We start from the raw sequence: 20,154 nt of genomic DNA, 5'->3' as shown, positions 1-20,154 counted from the left end.
GAGAGACTGCCGTTTATTAACCTCTTCTTTGCCACATTGGGTATATTGCTCTATTATTTGCCACATAAGGACATTGTCCATTATTGCCCAGCAATTTCTTAAATAACAAGAATTGTCAAGAGCTGGTAAGTGCAGCCATTTTTTGTTCTTTCTTACTATTATTTATTAATTGTATTATTCTTACATTTGAATAAATAAAGTATATATGGATTCTAGACTCCCGATTCTTTAGAATCGGGCTGCCATCTAGTCATATATATTTGTGGTCACTTGACTGCCGCTGCCAGCACTGGAGAATCCTCAGTGTGCAGAACTACCTGGACAACCTTTTTCAAATCAGTCCCCTTTGTAAAAATAAATAAATATTCGCCCCTGCATTACTTTCTTTGAAGTAAAACATTGTATAAAAACCTAGGCAGTGAAATGTTTTACCTCACTGTTATAAAAAATATTAACCCCTTTATCCTATGACGTACTATCCCGTCGAGGTGACCTGGGACTTAATTCCCAGTGACAGGATACTACGTCATAGGCGATTGGTCGTGCTCTCGGGGGGAGCGCGGCCGATAGCCACCAGGTGTCAGCTGATTGTTATAGCTGACATTCGGCACTATGTGCCAGGAGCAGTCATGGACCGCTCCTAGCACATTAACCCCTGGCACACTGCGATCAAAGATGATCGCAGCGTTTAGGCGGCACAGGGAAGCATCGCGCAGGGAGGGGGCTCCCTGCATGCTTCCCTGAGACCCACGGAGCAACGCTATGTGATCGTGTTGCTCCAAGGGTCTTCTACCTCCTCCCTGCAGGCCCGGATCCAAAATGGCCGTGGGGGGCCTTCTGGCTCCTGCAGGGAGGTGGCTTGCAAGCGCCTGCTCAGAGCAGGCGCTGGGAAGTCTCCCTACAATGCCTGTGTGATCGCTGATCTGACACAGTGCATTGCAAAGTGTCAGATCAGCGATGTGTCAATATAATGTGAATGCCTCCCCCCCCTCCCCCGTAAAGTAAAAAAAAGTGTTAAAAAATTCTTCCAATAAATACATTTCTTTATCAAAGTAAAAAAAAAAACAATAAAAGTACGCATTTGTTATTGCTGCGTCCGTAACGACCCGACCTATAACTGTCTCACTAGTTAACCCCTTCAGTGAACACTCATACCTCCAAACAAAAAGTGGAATAACACGCGATCAAAAAGACGGATATAAATAACCATTGTACCGCTGAAAACGTCGTCTTGTCCAGCAAAAAATGAGCCGCCATACAGCATCATCAGCGAAAAAATAAGTTAGTCCTCAGAATAAAGCGATGCAAAAATATATTTTTTTTAATATAAAATAGTTTTTATCGTATAAAAGCGTCAAAATATAACAAAATGATATAAATGAGGTGTCGCTGTAATTGTTCTGACTCGAAGAATAAAACTGCTTTATCCATTTTACCAAGCATGGAACTGTATAAGCGCCCCTCCAAAAGAAATTCATGAATAGCTGGTTTTTGTTCATTTTACCTCACAAAAATCGGAATAAAAAGCGATCAAAAAATGTCACGTGCCCGAACATTGTACCAATAAAAACGTCAACTCGTCCCACATAAAACAAGACCTCACATGACTGTGGACCAAAATATGGAAAAATTATAGCTTTCAAAATGTGGAGACGCAACAACTATTTTTTGCTATAAAAAGCGTCTTTCAGTGTGTGACGGCTGCCAATCCTAAAAATCCGCTAAAAAACCCGCTATGAAAGTAAATCAAACCCCCTTAGGGAAAAATAATTTTTTCAAAAGTGTATTTATTTTCATTTTCCCGTTTAAGGTTGGGGCTAAAGTTAGGTTGAGGGCTAAAGTTAGGGTTTGGATTACATTTAGGGTTGGGATTAGGGGTGTGGTTGGGTTAAGGTTTCAGTTAGAATTCGGGGTTTCCACTGTTTAGGCACATCAGGGGCTCTCCAAACACGACATGGCGTCCAATCTCAATTCCAGCCAATTCTGCGTTGAAAAAGTAAAACGGCGCTCCTTCCCTTCCAAGCTCTCCCATGTGCCTAAACAGGGGTTTACCCCAACATATGGGGTATCGGCGTACTCGGGACAAATTGGACAACAAGTTTTGGGGGCTAAAAAATTTTTGTGGAAATAAAAAAATTTATTTTCACAGCTCTGCGTTTATAAACTGTAGTGAAACACTTATTTATTATTATTATTATTATTATTATTATTATTATTATTATTATTATATATATATTTTTTTTAAACATTCCAAAAATTCCTGTGAAACACCTGAAGGGTTTATAAATGTGGTTTTGAGCTCCTTGAGGGGTGCAGTTTTTAGAATGGTGTCACACTTGGGTATTTTCTATCATATAGACCCCCTCAAAATAACTTCAAATGTGATGTGGTCCCTTAAAAAAAAATAAAAAAAAAATGGTGTTCTAAAAATGAGAAATTGCTGGTCAAGTTTTAACCCTTATCTCCCTAACAAAAAAAATGTTGGTTCCCAAATTGTAGACATGTGGGAAATGTTACTACTTAAGTATTTTGTGTGACAGTTCTCTGATTTAAGGGCATAAAAATTCAAAGTTGGAAAATTGCAAAAAATGTTGCCAAATTTTTGTTTTTTTTAACGAATAAATGCAGGTAATATCAAAGAAACTTTACCACTATCATTAAGTACAATGTCATGAGAAAACTGTGTCAGAATCAGTGGGATCTGTTGAAGCATTCCAGAGGTATAACCTTATAAAGGGACAGTGGTCAGAATTGTAAAAATTGGCCCGTCATTAACGTGCAAACCACCCATTTGGGTTAAGGGGTTAAAATCTCTGGGTTTTCACCTCCTTCCTTTTCACACAGATTTCCAGTAAGGAATCCAATGGCTGACAGTATGAGTCCCTTAAAGGTGGACTGGTACAATGGTCATAACTCATTGTGAGCAGCGCATGATGTCCCTGCCATGCGCTGCTTACAAGCTTTAAGCAGCTGCTGGCACTGGAGCAGGACGCTACGACTGCGAGGGAGCAGAGGAAGGTAAGAATAAAATTTGTATTTATTTTTTTTTTTTTTCTTAAATCTTTTCTGATGGGGCCATGGATACCAGGACTCGGATGGGGCCAGTCACTCATACCAGCAAGGGGATGGGGCCAATCATACCAGAATAAGGATGGGGCCATGCATTCCAGGAAAGGTGATCTCAAGTACAAAATTGACCACATTTTTGCTTCAGGTTCTTCCAATCACCCCTTCCCCCTCTCCTAATTTCCTCCTCTAAAACCTAGGTGCGTCCTATGGTCTGGTGCATCTTATAGTCTGAAAAATACGGTAAACATATTTTTTTAATAAACTCTGCCTTTCCTTTTGAATTAAATATAACATTTTAATAGTTCTGTTCCTTTTTGTTCTGTAACCCGTACCCCCAAAGCCAAACACTGCCCAAACCAGGCCTCTGCCTGGTGAAAAATATCTGGTGACACGCTCTTGGGCTTGACTTAAATTAGAACTAAACAAGTTATCTCTGTATTGGAGAAGATAAATGAAAAAAAAACAAACATTTTATTCAGGTCAGCAGCAACTGTTCTATTATATGGCCAATCTCTTTTCTTAAACGGGCCCATTGAATGACAAACAAAATGTTTTGGTTTTGAATTCATAAATATATGTATATTTTTCTAGGTATTAAAGAAGTCATATTCATGTCGGACAAGTATCATGATACACCAGAAATGAAGGCTGCAAGACACATGTTTGATCTAACCGGGATCAAATATACGTAAGACCACCATGTTTTGTTATGCTTTTTAAAATGGTAAAAAGTTTGGTATACTGTATAATATATACTCTAATGGGAAATGGCTTAAACACCTAAACACATGGAAATTTAGAGTATATAGCACAACACACCCACTGTAAGCCAATGCTGAGTAGTTATAGCACGTTTTTATGCTTATTTTTGTTATTTTGCCTACACCATATGGATGGTTCGGCTGGCCATGCACAGTGTCAGCCTCCTATCTGATATCCACAAGGGTCTGATTGGAGCATGCTAATGTATGGGGGGGGGGGGGGGGGGCAGATGAGTCGACCAACAGGTATCTAAAGTGTATGACCAGCTTTACTTCTAGCTTGACTGAATTGTAAAGGGGATCTCTGAATACAAACCCTAAATCCAGACCATCTCATTGTATTGCACTATTATGGGCGCCTCCCCGATACAGAAGACGAGTGTTATCTTTAACACAAGTAATACTACAAGTTTTTAAATTAACTTCAACAAAGAGAATAAGAACGGGGCAGTACATTTTGCACAAAGGGAAAAAACTTTAGCAATGAAACCAACTCCTGGAGCTCAGTTGTTAGAAATGTTTTCTTTTCCTGATAATTTATGATCTGTTAGCTGAAAAACACACAGCCTCAGCAACCCCATGTGTCTTTTTGTTTCAGTCTATCCCTTCTAAGGATTCTCTCTGCATGGGGCACTATAATTGGCTTCTCCGGAGAGAGCATGAGGGCTAAGCAATGTTTTCCTCCCTCCTCCTACTCCTTTCTCTTCTTCTACTGATAGAAAGTGAGTTTCAGCACATAACTAACCTATATATTTTCTTTTTTAAGGAAATTTGTACCCAAGCGGAAAACTATAGTCATTGACTTTGATTCGATCAATAACGCCAAGAGAGGTCCTCCCGTATTGTGAAGACTTGATGGCTACCTCGTGATCCATGAGCCATCTTTGCTTTATAAGACATCACCTGCTGCCATAAGGGAGGGGATAGACAAGCCTGTTCTATACTTTTCGCTTTAGGAGTCTTTAGTCTCATCACCTCAATGGCAATCAATGAAAAGTGTTTTGTTTTTTTATTTTTTATTTTTTTTAATAATGCGCTGAAGAAATGGCTCCCGAGAGCAGTGAACACTATTGCTTAACTGTTATGTTTCATATACTGTACCTGCAAGGCCTGCACACGTGGAATGGATTGTTACATGGTTGTAGTAATTTTACTTCTGTACCTTTTTTATTGCTTGCAAACTTCAGGAATCTGATCTGTAGGCTGCACTTCTTCTTTCATAGTATATCCTGTTTGAAAATGTTTTCTTTCATTTCTCTGGTAGGTTTTACTATTTTGTACTTTTTTTTTTTTTTTTCTTTTTATGCTGCTATTAAACTTTTATGATGTGCCTTATGGATTTTCTTTTGTAATTTTTCATTTGTCAGTAAGCACTAGAACTTTACAATATGTTAGGGCTCGCCTGCTGAGGTGGATCCACTGACCAGAAAGCACCAAGGGTGATGGCACAGTGGCAAGGACCAGGATCGTGGACCAGGCTACAATGAAGGCATGCAGCGTAGGACGTGCCGGAAGCAACAAAGCCAGGAGTGTAGACTATCACAGGAGAGAATATGAAGGTTTAAAGGACAGGTCTGAACTAGGCTGTAGATGAAGGTTGTGGAAACCACAGCAGTCTTGGAACTTAACCATCCACCCAACTGTTGAGACCTGGCTCCCTGTAATTATTTTCTAATTCGGAATCTGAAGAAATATCTGCGTAGGCAATGATTTCCTAATGATGATGCAGTCGGAGAGGCAGTAACAGGGTTCCCCAGTACTGAAAAAACTGAGTCGAAAAGGTCTTTAATAAAAGGATATCTTGTATAATATTTCAAGTATCGTATAATATTTAGTAACAATCAATAAAACATGAGATCATAAAGAACAAAATAAATCATTATGGATTCTGGTAAAAGAAGTCTGGATACTAAATAGTATATAGATCAGGGGAATTATGTTCCTAAAAAGTATAACATTTATATCCAAAGTTGCAGATATGGACAGATGTCATTAGAAGGTCCAGAAAAATGACCATACCAGGACAAGTGTCAAGTTGAGTGTAGCTATAGGTATATAGTAAAAAAACAAAACAAAAAAAACCCTTACAGTTTGAACCCACAAAATGGCAACTCAACAATCCAAGATGTAAAGTATTGATTTTTACCTCTGTGGATCTTGGTAAGATGACAGACAGCCCCAACGCACGTTTAGCATGGGCTTCCTCAGCTGCTACTGAGCAGACAGCACCATCTTGAAGGAGGAATTTTTTTTTCTACTCCAGAAAGATTGCGCCCCCATGGCTTGCGTAATATCTATGGAATCACCTATGTACACCAATGGCTACCACTGAGCAGGCTCCATTTTAAAATGTATTTTTCCTATCTGAATAACCTTTATTGGGACAATAAACGTGCGATTTATGCTGCAGCTCAGGTGCCTCGGCCAGCACCTGCCTGCAGATTTTTTTTTTTTTTTTCTTCAGTATGTACAGATATTCATTATGCAAACTAGGGGCAGGTCAGTGAGGGATCTGTGAGCAGTCTGTATTAAGAATACCTAATCAGAGCACCGCATAAAGACCACCCCCCCAGGCCACCCTAGAGCACGGGCATATCATTAACAGAAAATAAAGATTATATAACCACCACAAGCAGGAACCAAGGTATCATTTTAATCAGATGATAATGTGTGCAAAACTGTAAAGCGCTGCGGAATTTATTTGTTAAAAATAAAGATTATTATTATTAATCAGAATAACGGCGCTGACCTGACACTGTGTGTAGGTTACTGTGCACAATCCTCCTGACAGGTTCTCTTTAAATCAGTTATTTCACACAAAATAGTTAATACATAACATTTCCCACATGTCTACTTTAAAAAATATTTTGTTTACATCTGTACAATTTTTTTAAAGTTTTAGTAGGTGTCACGATTCACACTGTGACAGTCACCCCCACGTCACGGGTCGGGGTGACTTTAGGCCAACAGATGGCTATCACATGTGCAGGGGGGCTTATCTTGGTTATCCCTCCACTCCACAATGTGATGAAAAAACACACACAAGGCTATTGACCTCTTAGTTTACAGCAGGGGCTTATTTTAGGTATCCCACTGCTCTTCAATATACCACGAACTGCAGGGATTTATGTATATCCCACTTACAGTTCCACTTGAAACTTGCAGCTCTCTGACACCCCCCTTACTCTCAGGTCAGATTAGGTACTGAACCTAGGGTAATTAGTTGCCAGAAAGGCTGCCTGCTATGTGCTGGCTATTGGGCACGCTGCAGTGACGCTATTAAACTACTCCCACTCAGGCAGGAACAATAATTATCAACGCTGCAGTCGCTACAATGACTCCCAAAGGCACTGTACAAAGGTATGCTGCCACCAGCTTCAATAAACGGGTCCGAAGCTAACCCAAAACGGTAGCGTATTTCCCTTCAGAAGACTTAGGGTACGCTTTAGAGCAGGAAGAACGAATCTAGTATTAAATATTATACTCCATCAAAGGTTTAAGGCAGTGTTTATAAACAGTTATATAAAGATGTTACAATATGAGACGATTCAAAATATGTACAAGGTAATTATAAAAATAACGGGTTAAATGAGAAAACAACACTTACATGTGTTCAGAGCATTGCAGGCAACCAGGCTAGTTTCCATATGTCCCAATGCATCAGGACTGGCAGTCAGGGCTTCCCAGGTAAAAACGAACTGCTGGGGGTCTGTCAGAAACTTATAAACCGCAGCCCGTGACATCACCAACAGGGCTGGCTTACCCAGACCCTCCTTTTACCCTTCGCCACGACAGCACCCCACATGAGAGAGAGAGGGATCCGCCCATAGGAACAGGAAACCTACAGAATAAAAGGAGGCGGTCCCCTCTCCTCCTCAGTTTAGGTTTCCTGTTCCTACAGGGACCCGGCTTACCTACAGATGAAGAGGATCCCTGGGCCATGCACCCGCCTGCGCCGGTTTCTGTGGGAACGGCAGGGGCTGCGGTACCAGAAGCAGCGGCGGGGGAGCCCCTGCTTGCAGCCTCCCCCCTCGTCTGGTCAAACATCCACGGTCCGGGTCCGGTCACCGTAGGTCCGGCCGGCACTGTGAGGACGCGCGCGCTGCAGCGGCCGGCTTAATAGCCTCTGGCGGCCGCATGGTGAGTGAGAGCGGCGCGTCTAACCCGGAAGTCGCGGGAGCACTTCCGGGTTGGTCCGGGGAGGCAGGAGAATGGGCGGCAAGTTTAAAAATGCAGCGCTAGCGTCGGGCCGGTGTGTGTGAAATGGCTTCACCGGCCGACGAAGCGCACCTGCCCGCAGTGCAACAGCGCTCTCCCAGCAGGGAGAGAAGCACGAGGAGCAGCACAAAGAGTGGTGGCCGACCTCCAGAGAAGAGTTCTACCACCAAACGAATTCCGCCTCCAGAACCGGTACCTATCAGCTTCACTGGGTGAGTTTTTGAAAGAGTCTCTTCCTATATGCTGATATATGTTCCTCCTGTATCCTTCCTCTAGACTAAGAAAAGGACACACAAATCTAAGCATAAAGAGTGTGCTTTATGTACGCAGCCCCTCCCGGATGATTATGCCAAAAAACTGTGTGCAGAGTGTATCATGCAAACTCTACGGCAGGAAAATATCATGACTCCCTCAGATGTCAGAGCTATTATCCGAGAAGAGATGCAGGGTTTGGCGCAGACAAGTAGCGCCAGTACCCGTCAGCCTAGCAGGTCCCGGTCTCCGGTTAGTTCGGAGTCAGAGGGTGTATGTATTTCTTCAGACGAAGAGGGATCTCAGCCGAGCTCATCCGAGACTGAAGGGGGACTTTGTCTTCCCAACAGTAATGTGGACAATTTAATAAAATCTGTCAGGAGCACGATGGGGTGCCCAGATGGGAAAGAAAAGAAATCAGCACAGGACATAATGTTTGCGGGGTTAGGACAGAAGAAACGTAGGTCCTTCCCCGTCATACAAACCATCAAAGATATTGTTAAAAAGGAGTGGGACAAGCAGAATAGAGGGTTTTTACCATCATCCTCTAAAAGGCGCTATCCCTTCAGCGATGAAGACCTAAACACCTGGTCAAAGGTGCCAAAAGTTGATGCTGCGGTAGCCTCCACAACCAAACAGTCGGTCCTACCAGTGGAGGATTCAGGGGTCCTGACAGACCCGCTGGACCGTAAAGCAGAAGCTTTACTAAAGAGGTCATGGGAAGTCAATACGGGGGCGTTCAGGCCCGCCATATCTAGTACCTGTACTGCAAGATCTCTACTAGTATGGACGGAGCAATTGGAGGAACAGATTAGAGGCAAAACTTCGAGGGAATCTATCCTGCTGAAATTGCCTCAAATTAAAGAAGCAGTAGCATTCCTAGCTGATGCCTCAGTGGACTCGCTACGTCTTGCAGCCAGGTCAGCCGGCCTAGTCAACACAGCCCGGCGTGCACTCTGGCTAAAGAATTGGAAGGGGGACGCACAAGCTAAAGCGAAACTTTGTGCGATTCACTGTCAGGGTGAGTTCCTTTTTGGGAAGACGCTGGATGAACTCCTGAATAAAGCAGGTGAAAGGAAGAAAGGCTTCCCTAACCAGTATCTTCCATCCTACAGGAGAGCCTTCAGGAGACGCCCCTTTACTAGGAACAAGCCGCTTGAACAAAGAGAGCGATGGGAGTCGAAGGACCCAAAGCAAAAAGGTGCCTTTTTTAGCGGGTCCCATAATCCGAGACGTAAATACCGCTAACCAGGAAGTAGGCGGCAGATTAAAATTTTTTCTTCCCCAATGGGAACAGATAACATCCAGCCAGTGGATTCTGGACATTGTGCAATACGGCCTTAAACTAGAATTTGATCGAATCCCTTGGGATTCCTTCATAATAACATCTCCAAAAGGTCAGGACCAACAGAGGGCTCTAGAAATAGAGATCCTATCTCTTCTATCTAAGAAAGTCCTGATTGAAGTTCCCCAGGATCAAAAAGGGAAAGGGTTCTACTCCCCTTTATTCCTGATTAATAAACCAGATGGTTCATTTAGAACCATCATAAATCTTAAAAAATTAAATTCTTTCCTGCGTAATCATACCTTCAAAATGGAATCCATTAGTTCTACCATAAAACTCTTATTCCCTAGGTGTGTCATGGCCGGAATAGACTTAAAGGACGCCTATTACCATCTTCCCATACATGCCGAACATCAGCAGTACCTAAGGGTAGCAGTCACCCTGGAGGGGAAGGTTCGTCACTTTCAATATGTTGCAATGCCATTTGGGCTTTCTATGGCTCCCCGCGTCTTCACTAAGGTGATACTAGAAGTGATGGCTCATCTACGCCAACGAGATACCTTGATAATACCCTACCTAGATGACTTTCTAGTGGTAGGAAGCTCTGCACTTCAATGTAAAACTCGTTTATCTAATACGATCTCGTCCCTACAGGAGTTAGGTTGGATCGTCAACTTCGAAAAATCTCGGCTGAATCCAGAAACCGTTCAGACATTTCTAGGAATCCAGCTAGACTCCGTAAGTCAGAAATGCTTTCTTCCTCAGTCAAAGAGGTTGACTATACAATCAAAGGTATCAGACGCAATACGCAAACCCTACATGACACTAAGGAAGGCCATGTCCTTACTGGGGTCATTATCATCATGTATCCCTGCTGTACCTTGGGCACAATTCCATACCCGTCAATTGCAGTACGAAGTATTGTCGGCTCAGGGGAAAGACGGTTATCTAGAAAGTAGAATAACTCTTTCCAGTAATGTCTTAGAATCGCTATCCTGGTGGCTAGACATGGACCACCTATCACGGGGTGTGCCATGGATAATAGACCCGTCTAAAATAATTACCACCGACGCCAGCCCTATTGGGTGGGGAGCACATATGGAAGACAATCTGGCCCAAAATACTTGGGATCAGACAGAATTAATATGTTCCTCCAACTGGAAGGAGTTAAAAGCAATAGAATGTGCCTTATATCATTTTCTTCCGCAGATTCATGGAACAAATGTAAGAATTTACTCAGACAATTCCACCGCAGTGGCATACTTGAACCGTCAGGGTGGTACAAAGTCAGGAAGTCTGATGACCATAGCTGCAAACATCTTTCAGCTGGCAGAGGCTCATCTAACATCCTTAACAGCCCTGCACATCAAAGGTGTAGAGAACATCAGGGCAGACTACCTCAGCAGAAACGAGTTGCGTCAAGGAGAATGGACCTTAAACAAATCCATATTCAGAAGGATAACAGAAGCATGGGGGATACCACAAATCGACCTATTTGCCACAAGAGACAACCGGCAAGTACAAAGGTTCGCTTCCCTGAACACCAGGGATCACCCAGATATGTTGGACTCTCTCCACCATCCTTGGCGGTTCAGACTGGCATATGCCTTTCCTCCAATGTCTCTGATTCCTCTAGTGATCAGAAAGATCAGGAGGGAACAGGCAAGAGTAATCCTCATTGCACCATTCTGGCCGAAAAGACCATGGTTCTCTTGTCTCCAGACCATGTGCCTATGCGATCCTTGGATCCTCCCATCAGACAAGGAGCTGCTGTACCAAGGCCCCTTTTTCCACCCGCAAGTGAAAGGTCTTCACTTGACGGCGTGGAATTTGAGAGGCAACTATTAAGTTCCAGAGGGTTCTCAACAGAACTAGTAAACACCCTCTTATTGAGCAGGAAAAGATCTACCACCCTAATATATAGTAGGGTATGGAATAAATTTTTAGACTTCTACACGGTACCGTTCACTAAGCAAGTTCCACTCACACCTATCCTAGAGTTCTTGCAAAAAGGCCGAGAGTTAGGACTATCGGTAAATACCTTAAGAGTTCAGGTCTCGGTATTAGGAGCCCTATATGGATGCAATATAGCAGCTAATAGGTGGATCTCCAGATTCATAAAATCTTGTGAACGTAGTAAACCGGTCCATATTCCCCGTCTACCTCCGTGGGATTTAAATCTAGTATTAGAGGCCTTAACAAGCTCTCCATTTGAACCATTAGATTCAATACCTTTAAAAATCCTAACATATAAAGTAGCCTTACTAGTAGCCCTAACCTCAGCTAGACGGGTTAGTGACATCCAGGCCCTATCAGTAGACCCACCTTTCTTACTGATATTTCATGATCGGATAGTCCTGAAACCAGACCCCTCATACCTCCCTAAGGTAGCGTCCACCTACCACAGGTCACAAGAAATATTTCTCCCTTCCTTTTTTGATTCACCTGTAACTCCAGAACATCATAAGTTCCACACCTTAGATGTCAGAAGAGCCATCCTGACTTATATAGAAAGGTGTCAGACATGGAGGGAGAGTAGGGCTCTGTTTATCTCCTTTCAGGGCCACAAGAAAGGACATGGGGTCACGAGAGCTACCATATCTCGGTGGATCAGAGAGGCTATCTGCTTGGCCTATACGTCAAAAGGCGAGATTCCTCCAGTGGGTATAAAAGCGCACTCAACACGAGCCATGGCTTCCTCCTGGGCGGAACAAGCCGATGTACCGATCCATTTAATATGTAAGGCTGCAACTTGGTCTACACCTTCTACCTTCTACAACCATTATAGACTTGATCTGTCCACGTCTTCTGATCTGACCTTTGGTAGAGCTGTTCTTAATACAGTAATCCCACCCAAATAATGACTCTCTGAAAATCTCTCATGTGGGGTGCTGTCGTGGCGAAGGGTAAAAAGCCGGATTACGTACCGGTAATGCTCTTTTAATGAGTCCACGACAGCACCCATGTATTACCCTCCCTAAATTATGCACAGCTCTTTCCTTTAAGGTCACAAATAATGGTTGTATAGAGTTAAGAAATTTATGTGACTGAATAAGAATGAATACTAACACTTTTGCGGTTCCCCTTTTTATACTCTGTAACTAAACTGAGGAGGAGAGGGGACCGCCTCCTTTTATTCTGTAGGTTTCCTGTTCCTATGGGCGGATCCCTCTCTCTCTCATGTGGGGTGCTGTCGTGGACTCATTAAAAGAGCATTACCGGTACGTAATCCGGCTTATCTCTTCAGTCTTACTAGATTTAACTCAAGTTTGTCTAATGCCTGTATCTCCGCTACAGAACATGTCAGGATCATAACACACCCAGCATTCATCTTGTATTAGGATTTGCTCTCTATAGATACTAAATTCAGGCTAGTAGGACACTCCATTCCCGAGAAATCCGTACTCTGTCCCTGTTGGACTTGGAGACTCCTGCTTACAATGATGGATAGATGTGCCGATGGACGTTTGCAATCTGTATTTATTATTCTCTTAGCCCAAGTCGGTGGCCCAGAATCTTATATTAGAACAAAGACCACCATGGATTTTGGAGACTTCTATACCAGTTCTAGCTAGTACAGATGGGAGGGGGACAAGTAACTTGCTTCGAGCCTGGAATTTATGGCCAGGGCAATAAAACCCTCTTCTACCATAAATTCTGACACAAAGAAGCAAAGAGAGCCAGAGAGAGAAGGGGAGGTTTTAGCCCCCAGCATGGGCTGAAGGGCAAAGCTACAACATCATATTATATTTCATACAATATCGTGACAGAAAGGTTAAAAGTTGATCAAATATCAATTAACGTAGAAGTTGTCTGATGCCCTATTCTTAGGATATGTCATCCATGAAAATGCAGTAATGTCAGATTGGTCCGGGTCAGACTCCCGGCACCCCTGCTGATCAGCTGTTGGCATTTACGTCCGCCGACCCTGATAACTTGTGGAGTTGCTCCATCTTATGATAGCGGCCGCCCCAGGATACTACACTTCTGCCTCCTATTCAAATCAATAGGAGGTGAATTTGTAGTACCCTGTCGCAGCCAGTACCAGAAGACTGCCGCCTCCACAAGTGAGTACTTCCGGTTGGTGTCTGACACCGCCGATAGCAGCTAATCGGCGGGAATGTCGGACCCCCAACTGATCAGAGACTGACCTATTTGAAGGTGATGTCATCAGTGGAAAAAGTAGAGGACAACCTTAAGTGACAATGTAGAGTAACCTTTTTTGAGCGATGGCTATACAATTCAAGCTATTACTGCTAAAGGTTGGCCAACAAAATGGGGTGTACTGTTTTTTGCACATTTCTTTTTATCTTTATAGTAAATACAACCTCGGGTGAACACCACAAAATACACCATGTATATTTACCAAATACTATGAAAAGGCCGTTAAGAATCCTATGTTTACCTGATAAATAAATCCATAGAATTCAAAGTGGGTATACATGGTTTTGCTAATGACCTGTGTATGTATGTGTTTTAACAAATAATATACAATATTTTTTTTTTTGCTTCTAAATAGCTGTGGAAATCTTTTAAAAAATGATATTGTGTGCTCATAAATGAACCAAAGTTGACATCTGTATCGCACCCTATGGTCTGCAGTATGCAGTTAGCAGAGGCTAGCAAAGGCTTCCGAGACTGCTACAACTGTGGCTACTGTTTTTTATTTTATGCTTAGCCTTTTGCTTTTCTGTCATTTCTCAGAAAACAGGGTTTTGTTTTAAAGTAATCACCACGCAAGCATTTGTCATCGATGCTCATAAATATCAAAGAATTTCTTCATTCTGTTGCCCAAAGCAAAATTCTTGGATGTTTTTGAAGAACAGTAAAAAGACGGATCCTGCATACATGTGCATCTCTTGAGAAACGAGCCTTTATTTATACTTAAATTAACTGAAGGCACTTATTGTTATACAGCTATAAACAGAGGCGAAAATGGTAAATGATAACAGGGCAATAAGACTTAAGTGTGATCATAATCAATATCTAGTAGCGCATAAAATGCGTTCCAATGTGTAAACACTCTGCCAATGCAACATGTGTATTGATGGAGATTAAGAGCATTATAAAGTGTTTTCCCATATGTAATATAAGAGTATTAACTCCTTATCGACCTCCGATACGCCTTTTAACAGCTGCAGTTAAAGGTTCTTATTCCTCAGCACCGAGAAATAAGGGTATAGGGCCCCCCAGCGTCGGAAAATCTCTGGGGTCTCGGCTACCGAGGGTAGCGGAGACCGCGAAGAACATGATTCGGGTCTGTTTTTACCATCCCCAGTGTTGCAAATGCCATTATTCACCTGCATCCTCAGACCCTCCGGCTCTGTCCCTGGCCCTCGGCATCTTCCGTGAAGAAAATGGCGGGCACATATGCGATGCGCCCTCCAAGATTTGCCATCCAGCAACAGTAGATTTTTCCTATTGGTTCATTTTGATCACTGTGATAGGGTCTTTCACAGTGATCAAAGTAAAAAAAAAAATAAAAGAAATCAAACCCACTTTATCACCCCATTAGTTAGGGTGAAATATATATTTTTCTGTTAGAGCCCTTAGGGTTGGGGTTAGGGTTGTGTTGGGGTTAAAATTGGGATTAGGGTAAGGGGTAGGGCTGTGTTAGTTAGAATTTCTGGGGGTTTCCACTGTTTAGGTACATCCGGGTCTCCAAATGCGACATGGCGCCCGCCTTTTGATTCCAACCACTTTTGCATTCAAAAAGTAAAACGGTGCTCCCTCTCCTGAGCCCTGCCATGCGCCCAAGCAGTGGCTTTCCCCTACATACGGGATATCGGCGTACTCAGGAGAAATTGCACAACAAATTTTGTGGTCCATGGACTCCTGATACCCTTGTGAAAATAAGTTGGTTCCAAAGTACATTTTTTTTGTGGGAAAAAAAGTGAAATGTGTTTTTTTTTTTTCCCTTCCACTTTGTCTCAGTTCTCGTGGTTTTGATCACCTTGAGGGGTGCAGTTTTTAGAATGGTATCACTTTGGGGTATTTTCTGTCATATTGACCCCCCACCCCCCCAAATTCGCTTCAAATGTGAGGTGGTCCCTAAAAAAATAATTTTGTTGGAGAAATCGCAGGTCAACTTTTAACCCTTACAGCATCCTAACAAAACAAATTGTGCTGATTGTAAAGTAGACATGTGAAGAATGTTATTTATTAACTTTTGTGAGTTATGACTCTGATTTGTGCACAAAAATTAAGTTTGAAAATTCCAAAATTTCTGTTTTTCATAAATAAACACAAGTCATATCAAAGAAATTTTACCACTCACAGGAAAAATCAGTGGAAGCGTCCAGAGCTATAACCTCATAAAGTGACTGGTCAGAATTGGAAACATTGGCTTGGTCATTAAGGACAACATTGGCTTTCACTGAGGAGTTAATGATTGTCTTTCAAAAGCTGGTTTACGTCTTCATTCCACATCAGTTTATTTTGCATCCGGCTACTGTGCATTTTTAAAACGGATAACACACTGACCTGCAGAACTTAGAGGGAAGTGACATCAAAGATCTCAGATTGACAGGGCAAAAAATTGATATTTTCTAAAATACTGTATAGTGCACACTAAAAACAGTATGGTCAGTGGTGTGCTATGTGCAATAAATGGCCAGTGTGAGTAAAGTGTGCATTATATGGAATGTGTCCAGTATACAACCAGTGTGTGAGTGGGGTGTGCAGTACATGGCCAGTGTGAGAGTGGGGTATACAGCTGAAACGCAGGTATTTGGATGCAGCAACACAGGCGCAGAGCAAGGGTTTAATTAATACAGGGAGGGTCCTCCTCACGGGGAGCCAAAGGGGTAAATCAGATTTTAAACTAGAGAATGCAAAAAACAGGGTAACTTAAGGCAACAGTTTATGCATGTATCTTTTTCACATAGCGTGCATCCGATGCTGATCATTTCACAGATGAAAGATGAAAGCCGGCTGATGTTGGTTTTGCGGTCTTCAGGCTTCCCCGCCCAACAAATCTGCTCTGACTCATCTGGCGGCAGCAGGTGGTCACCGATCTGACCCGCTGAGCCCCTAGTCTATTACGCTGCCCTGCGCAGCCGAGAGCCTTTCACAAAAAAATCTCGCGTTCGGCGTTCTCTGCAGTCAGAAGTCCTGTCAGTCTCCTGCTCGATGTGCTTTGTCCTGCGGTGTTCCCCGATCCTTCCTGCATTCCTTGCTACCGCGCGGACTTAAGCTACCCGTGGCGCTCACTAGGTCTCTGCTCTCTGGCAGGAACTTCCTGTCACTTCCCACACAAAACCCCTTTTTACCTTCCTCGATTACCACAACCCCTGTCTGCAGGTCAGGGGTCTTTATCCTCCATTTCCTCCCCCCCCCCCCCCTGCAACAATGGACGCAGCCCCGACAGTTCCGGACCTGGTGCCTTGTTGGTACCCACAGCCCGGTCTTCCTTACACACCTGTTCTTTAACTCGCCATTCCACGGGAGACCAAACGTTTGCATTCTTTAACTCCTTGAATGATTCGTTGCCAGATGAATTTATCTTGCTCATAAAGGGTGGGGGACACTCCAACTGTTTCTCTCTCGGATTGGCGTAATCCAGTTTGACTGACGGAAGGTAGAGAACTACTTTGATCCGACAAGCACACCATGCCTGTACCTTCAAGCATTGGTCCTTCTGTACTCACTTCCTTGGGGTTGGTAGATGGTGAACTGCCGAAGTCTGGGAGCGAGGACGGCATCGCTTCTTCATCAAAGTAAAAAACCGTTGAAGTGTGCGCATTGATGACTTTCGGCGCTTCTTTTTCATCCTCGGCTTCTTTTGACAGGCAGGGCCGCAACATGCTATCGTGAACTACCTGAGTTGGCACCCCCTCTGCTCGCTCAGGCTGGACTTCGTACACTGGCCCATCAGAACCGACTCTGCGTTTCACTCTGCAGGGTCCGCTTCATTGGTGTTCCAGTTTTCCTCGAGGCCGCTTGTTCCGGATCAACACCCGATCTGATTTCAGAACTGTCCCTTGAATAGGCGTTGTTTCATGGTGCTGGAGTCCTCGAAACATCATCTGCACCAGTCGACGGAGAGTCTGTTGATGTTGTCGTTCTTGAAACTAGGAAGACACCCACGTCTGTGAGTAAACCTCTTCTGGGTCTAACTCCAGCTCGGTGATCTCATGTCCCTTTCGCCCGTACAGCAAGGTATATGGGATGTACCCCGTCATACTGTGCACTTGATTATTGCACACCCACACCAGTTCAGCTACGAACTCAGGCCATTGTATCTTTTGATCTTCCTCTAATGTTCAAAGCATCTGGATCAACATCCGTTTAAAGCGTTAACAAGTTCCATTCTCCTAAGAATAAGGAATAGTTTGTGACTTCTCAATCCGGTATAAACGATACAATTCTTCCATTACCAGACCTTGGAAGCAGGTGCCCTGATCAAAGTGGATTCTCTTCGGACAATGGTACACCAAGATGAAGTCTTGACAAATGGCTTGTGCAGCTGATTCAGCAGTCTGGTCTCGGGTCAGAGTCACTACAGAGAACTTGGTGAAATGGTTGGTCATCACCAGACAATGTTCATACCCAAGATGTGCCAGGACTACAGCTAAGTAATCAATCATCAAAATCTCCAAGGGGACAGAAGTCACAATAGTTTGTGTCGAGGACCTCTGTTTTGGAGGTTTGGCTAGCTCACAGCTCTGACATCTTTGACAGGCCTCCTCTACTGCAGCCCCCAACCGTGGGTGATGCACCAGCTTTTGTAACCACTGAAACGTCTTCTCCAGACCATAGTAAGCTCTCCTCTCATAAGCCTCTGTGGCTACCACGCTGATTAACTTTTTTGGGAGCACTACTTGCCAAGTGATCCCCAATTTATATAGTAGCTGTACTCTTCAGTAAAGGAACCCATCTTCCCACTCCCCCTGTCTCAGAATCCGTAGAGTCCCTGGAGACAGAGCATCTCTTGCCGGCTGAGAAGTTGCTTCAGGGCCACCCACTGTATCTGCTGAGCGAGTTCCTTATCTGTCAGTTGAAGTTGCACCCAATCATCCCGGGGTCATCCCAGCATCTATTCTCCAGGCGCCTCACCGATCTGTCTTTGTGTCGCTACCAAAGATCTGGCAAGGTCCCGAAAACCAGGAATCTCTTCTGCCTCCTGCTCTTCATCTCGGTCGTGTTGGGGCCTCTCATGAGTCACTCTCGAGAGGGTGTCAGCATGCGTGTTCTTTGCCCTAGACTATTAAGTGATCTTATTCGATAATTCACTATGCGGACTACCCATCGTTGTTCCAAGACCCCCAATTTTTTGCATTTTCCTGGTGGTCTAGGGGAGTATTATCCATGCGCACCAGGACTTCTGACCCCAACAAGTATTCTGCAAACTTTTTTGTCATTGCCCACACCAACACTAGTAGTTCCAACTTAAAGGAGCTGTAATTGTCCTGGTTCTGCTCCGAGTCGTGAAGCAACCAGCTCGCATAGGCAATCACTCATTCCTTTCCTCCCTGCATTTGTGATAGGACTGCCCCATACCATGTATACTTCCATCAGTATGAAGGATGAAGGGCTGCGAGAAATCCGCATAGGCGAGTATTGGAGCTTCTGTCAAGGCCATTTTCAAGGCTCTGAAGGCTTCTTCCTGGATGTTTCCCCATTAAATAGTTCAGTTCTTTGAACCAGATGGCACTCTTTTTAGCAGTTCCAATAGAGGATTACCTAGGCGAGTGAAATCTTTCACGAATCTTCAGTAGTACCCAGTGAACCCCAAGAAAGCCTGAACATCTTTCACCGTTGTCTGGGTGGGCCACTTTTGTACAGCCGCTATTTTTTCATGCGCAGGCCTCCCTGGTCCAGCCGTCGAAGATGTTCTTCAAAGGTGGCCGAGTAGATGATGATGTCTTCAAGGTAAATGGGTGTTGCTTCAAAATTCAAGTCCCCCAGGCTTCTCTCCATCAACCTCTGGAACGTCCCAGGAGCGTTGGTCAGGCCAAAAGGCATCCTATTAAACTCAAGCAGTCCCATGGGCAATATAAACGCCGTCTTCAGCTGGTCATCTTCAGCTATGGGCACCTGCCAGTACCCTCTGGCCAGATCCAGGGACGAAAAGTACTTTGTCTTTCCCAACGTGAACAGGGACTCCTCAATTCGAGGCAATGGATAGGAGTCCCGCAATGTGCAAGCATTCAGTCATCTGTAATCAATGCAGAAGCACAGGGTTCTGTCCTTTCAAACTAAAATGATGGGCGCCGCCCACGGACTCTGACTTTCCCGTATAACTGCTTTGCAGCATGTGAGCTAGTATCTCCTTCACTTCTTTATACATCTGAGGAGGTATATGCCGATATCTTTCCCGAACTGGTGCAGCACATCCCATGGGAATTTCGTCGGTGATAGGGTGCTCTCAGGCTAAGTCATCTTCAAGGCGGGCAAAGACCTCTTGATATTGCTCTAACACAGCTTCCACATGTTGCACCTGCTGAGGTGAGAGTTCTGTCAATTCAGCCCGCATCTGCTCCAAGATTCGACGACCCTACTTCGCACTTCCAGACGAGTGGTCCGGTGCCATTGTAATGGCTAGGGTCCAGGTGTCTCCTTGCATGA

General features: G+C 43.9%; 2 protein-coding genes across 2 annotated transcripts in view; both read left to right on the top strand.

Moving 5' to 3' along the window:
* Window positions 1-5,165, top strand: part of DCTD (dCMP deaminase) — a 55,257-nt gene extending 50,092 nt beyond the window's left edge. Inside the window, exons 5-6 of the mRNA XM_069744272.1 lie at window positions 3,661-3,757; window positions 4,597-5,165. Coding sequence (XP_069600373.1) covers window positions 3,661-3,757; window positions 4,597-4,678 — 179 coding nt within the window. The 3' untranslated portion in view covers window positions 4,679-5,165. The remainder of the gene's footprint in view (window positions 1-3,660; window positions 3,758-4,596) is intronic.
* Window positions 5,166-9,894: 4,729 nt separating this feature from the next.
* LOC138656922 (uncharacterized) lies at window positions 9,895-12,800 on the top strand. The gene is made up of 2 exons (XM_069744271.1): window positions 9,895-10,038; window positions 10,240-12,800. The coding sequence occupies exons 1-2, from the start codon at window positions 9,895-9,897 to the stop codon at window positions 11,431-11,433; spliced, it is 1,338 nt and encodes a 445-aa protein (XP_069600372.1). The 3' UTR covers window positions 11,434-12,800.
* Window positions 12,801-20,154: the final 7,354 nt, after the last annotated feature.

This window comes from Ranitomeya imitator, chromosome 1 (genome assembly GCF_032444005.1).
Source record: "Ranitomeya imitator isolate aRanImi1 chromosome 1, aRanImi1.pri, whole genome shotgun sequence".
Lineage (NCBI taxonomy): Eukaryota > Metazoa > Chordata > Amphibia > Anura > Dendrobatidae > Ranitomeya > Ranitomeya imitator.
The sequence above is the reverse complement of the archived record's forward strand: the minus strand, read 5'-3'. Positions and strand labels throughout refer to the sequence as shown.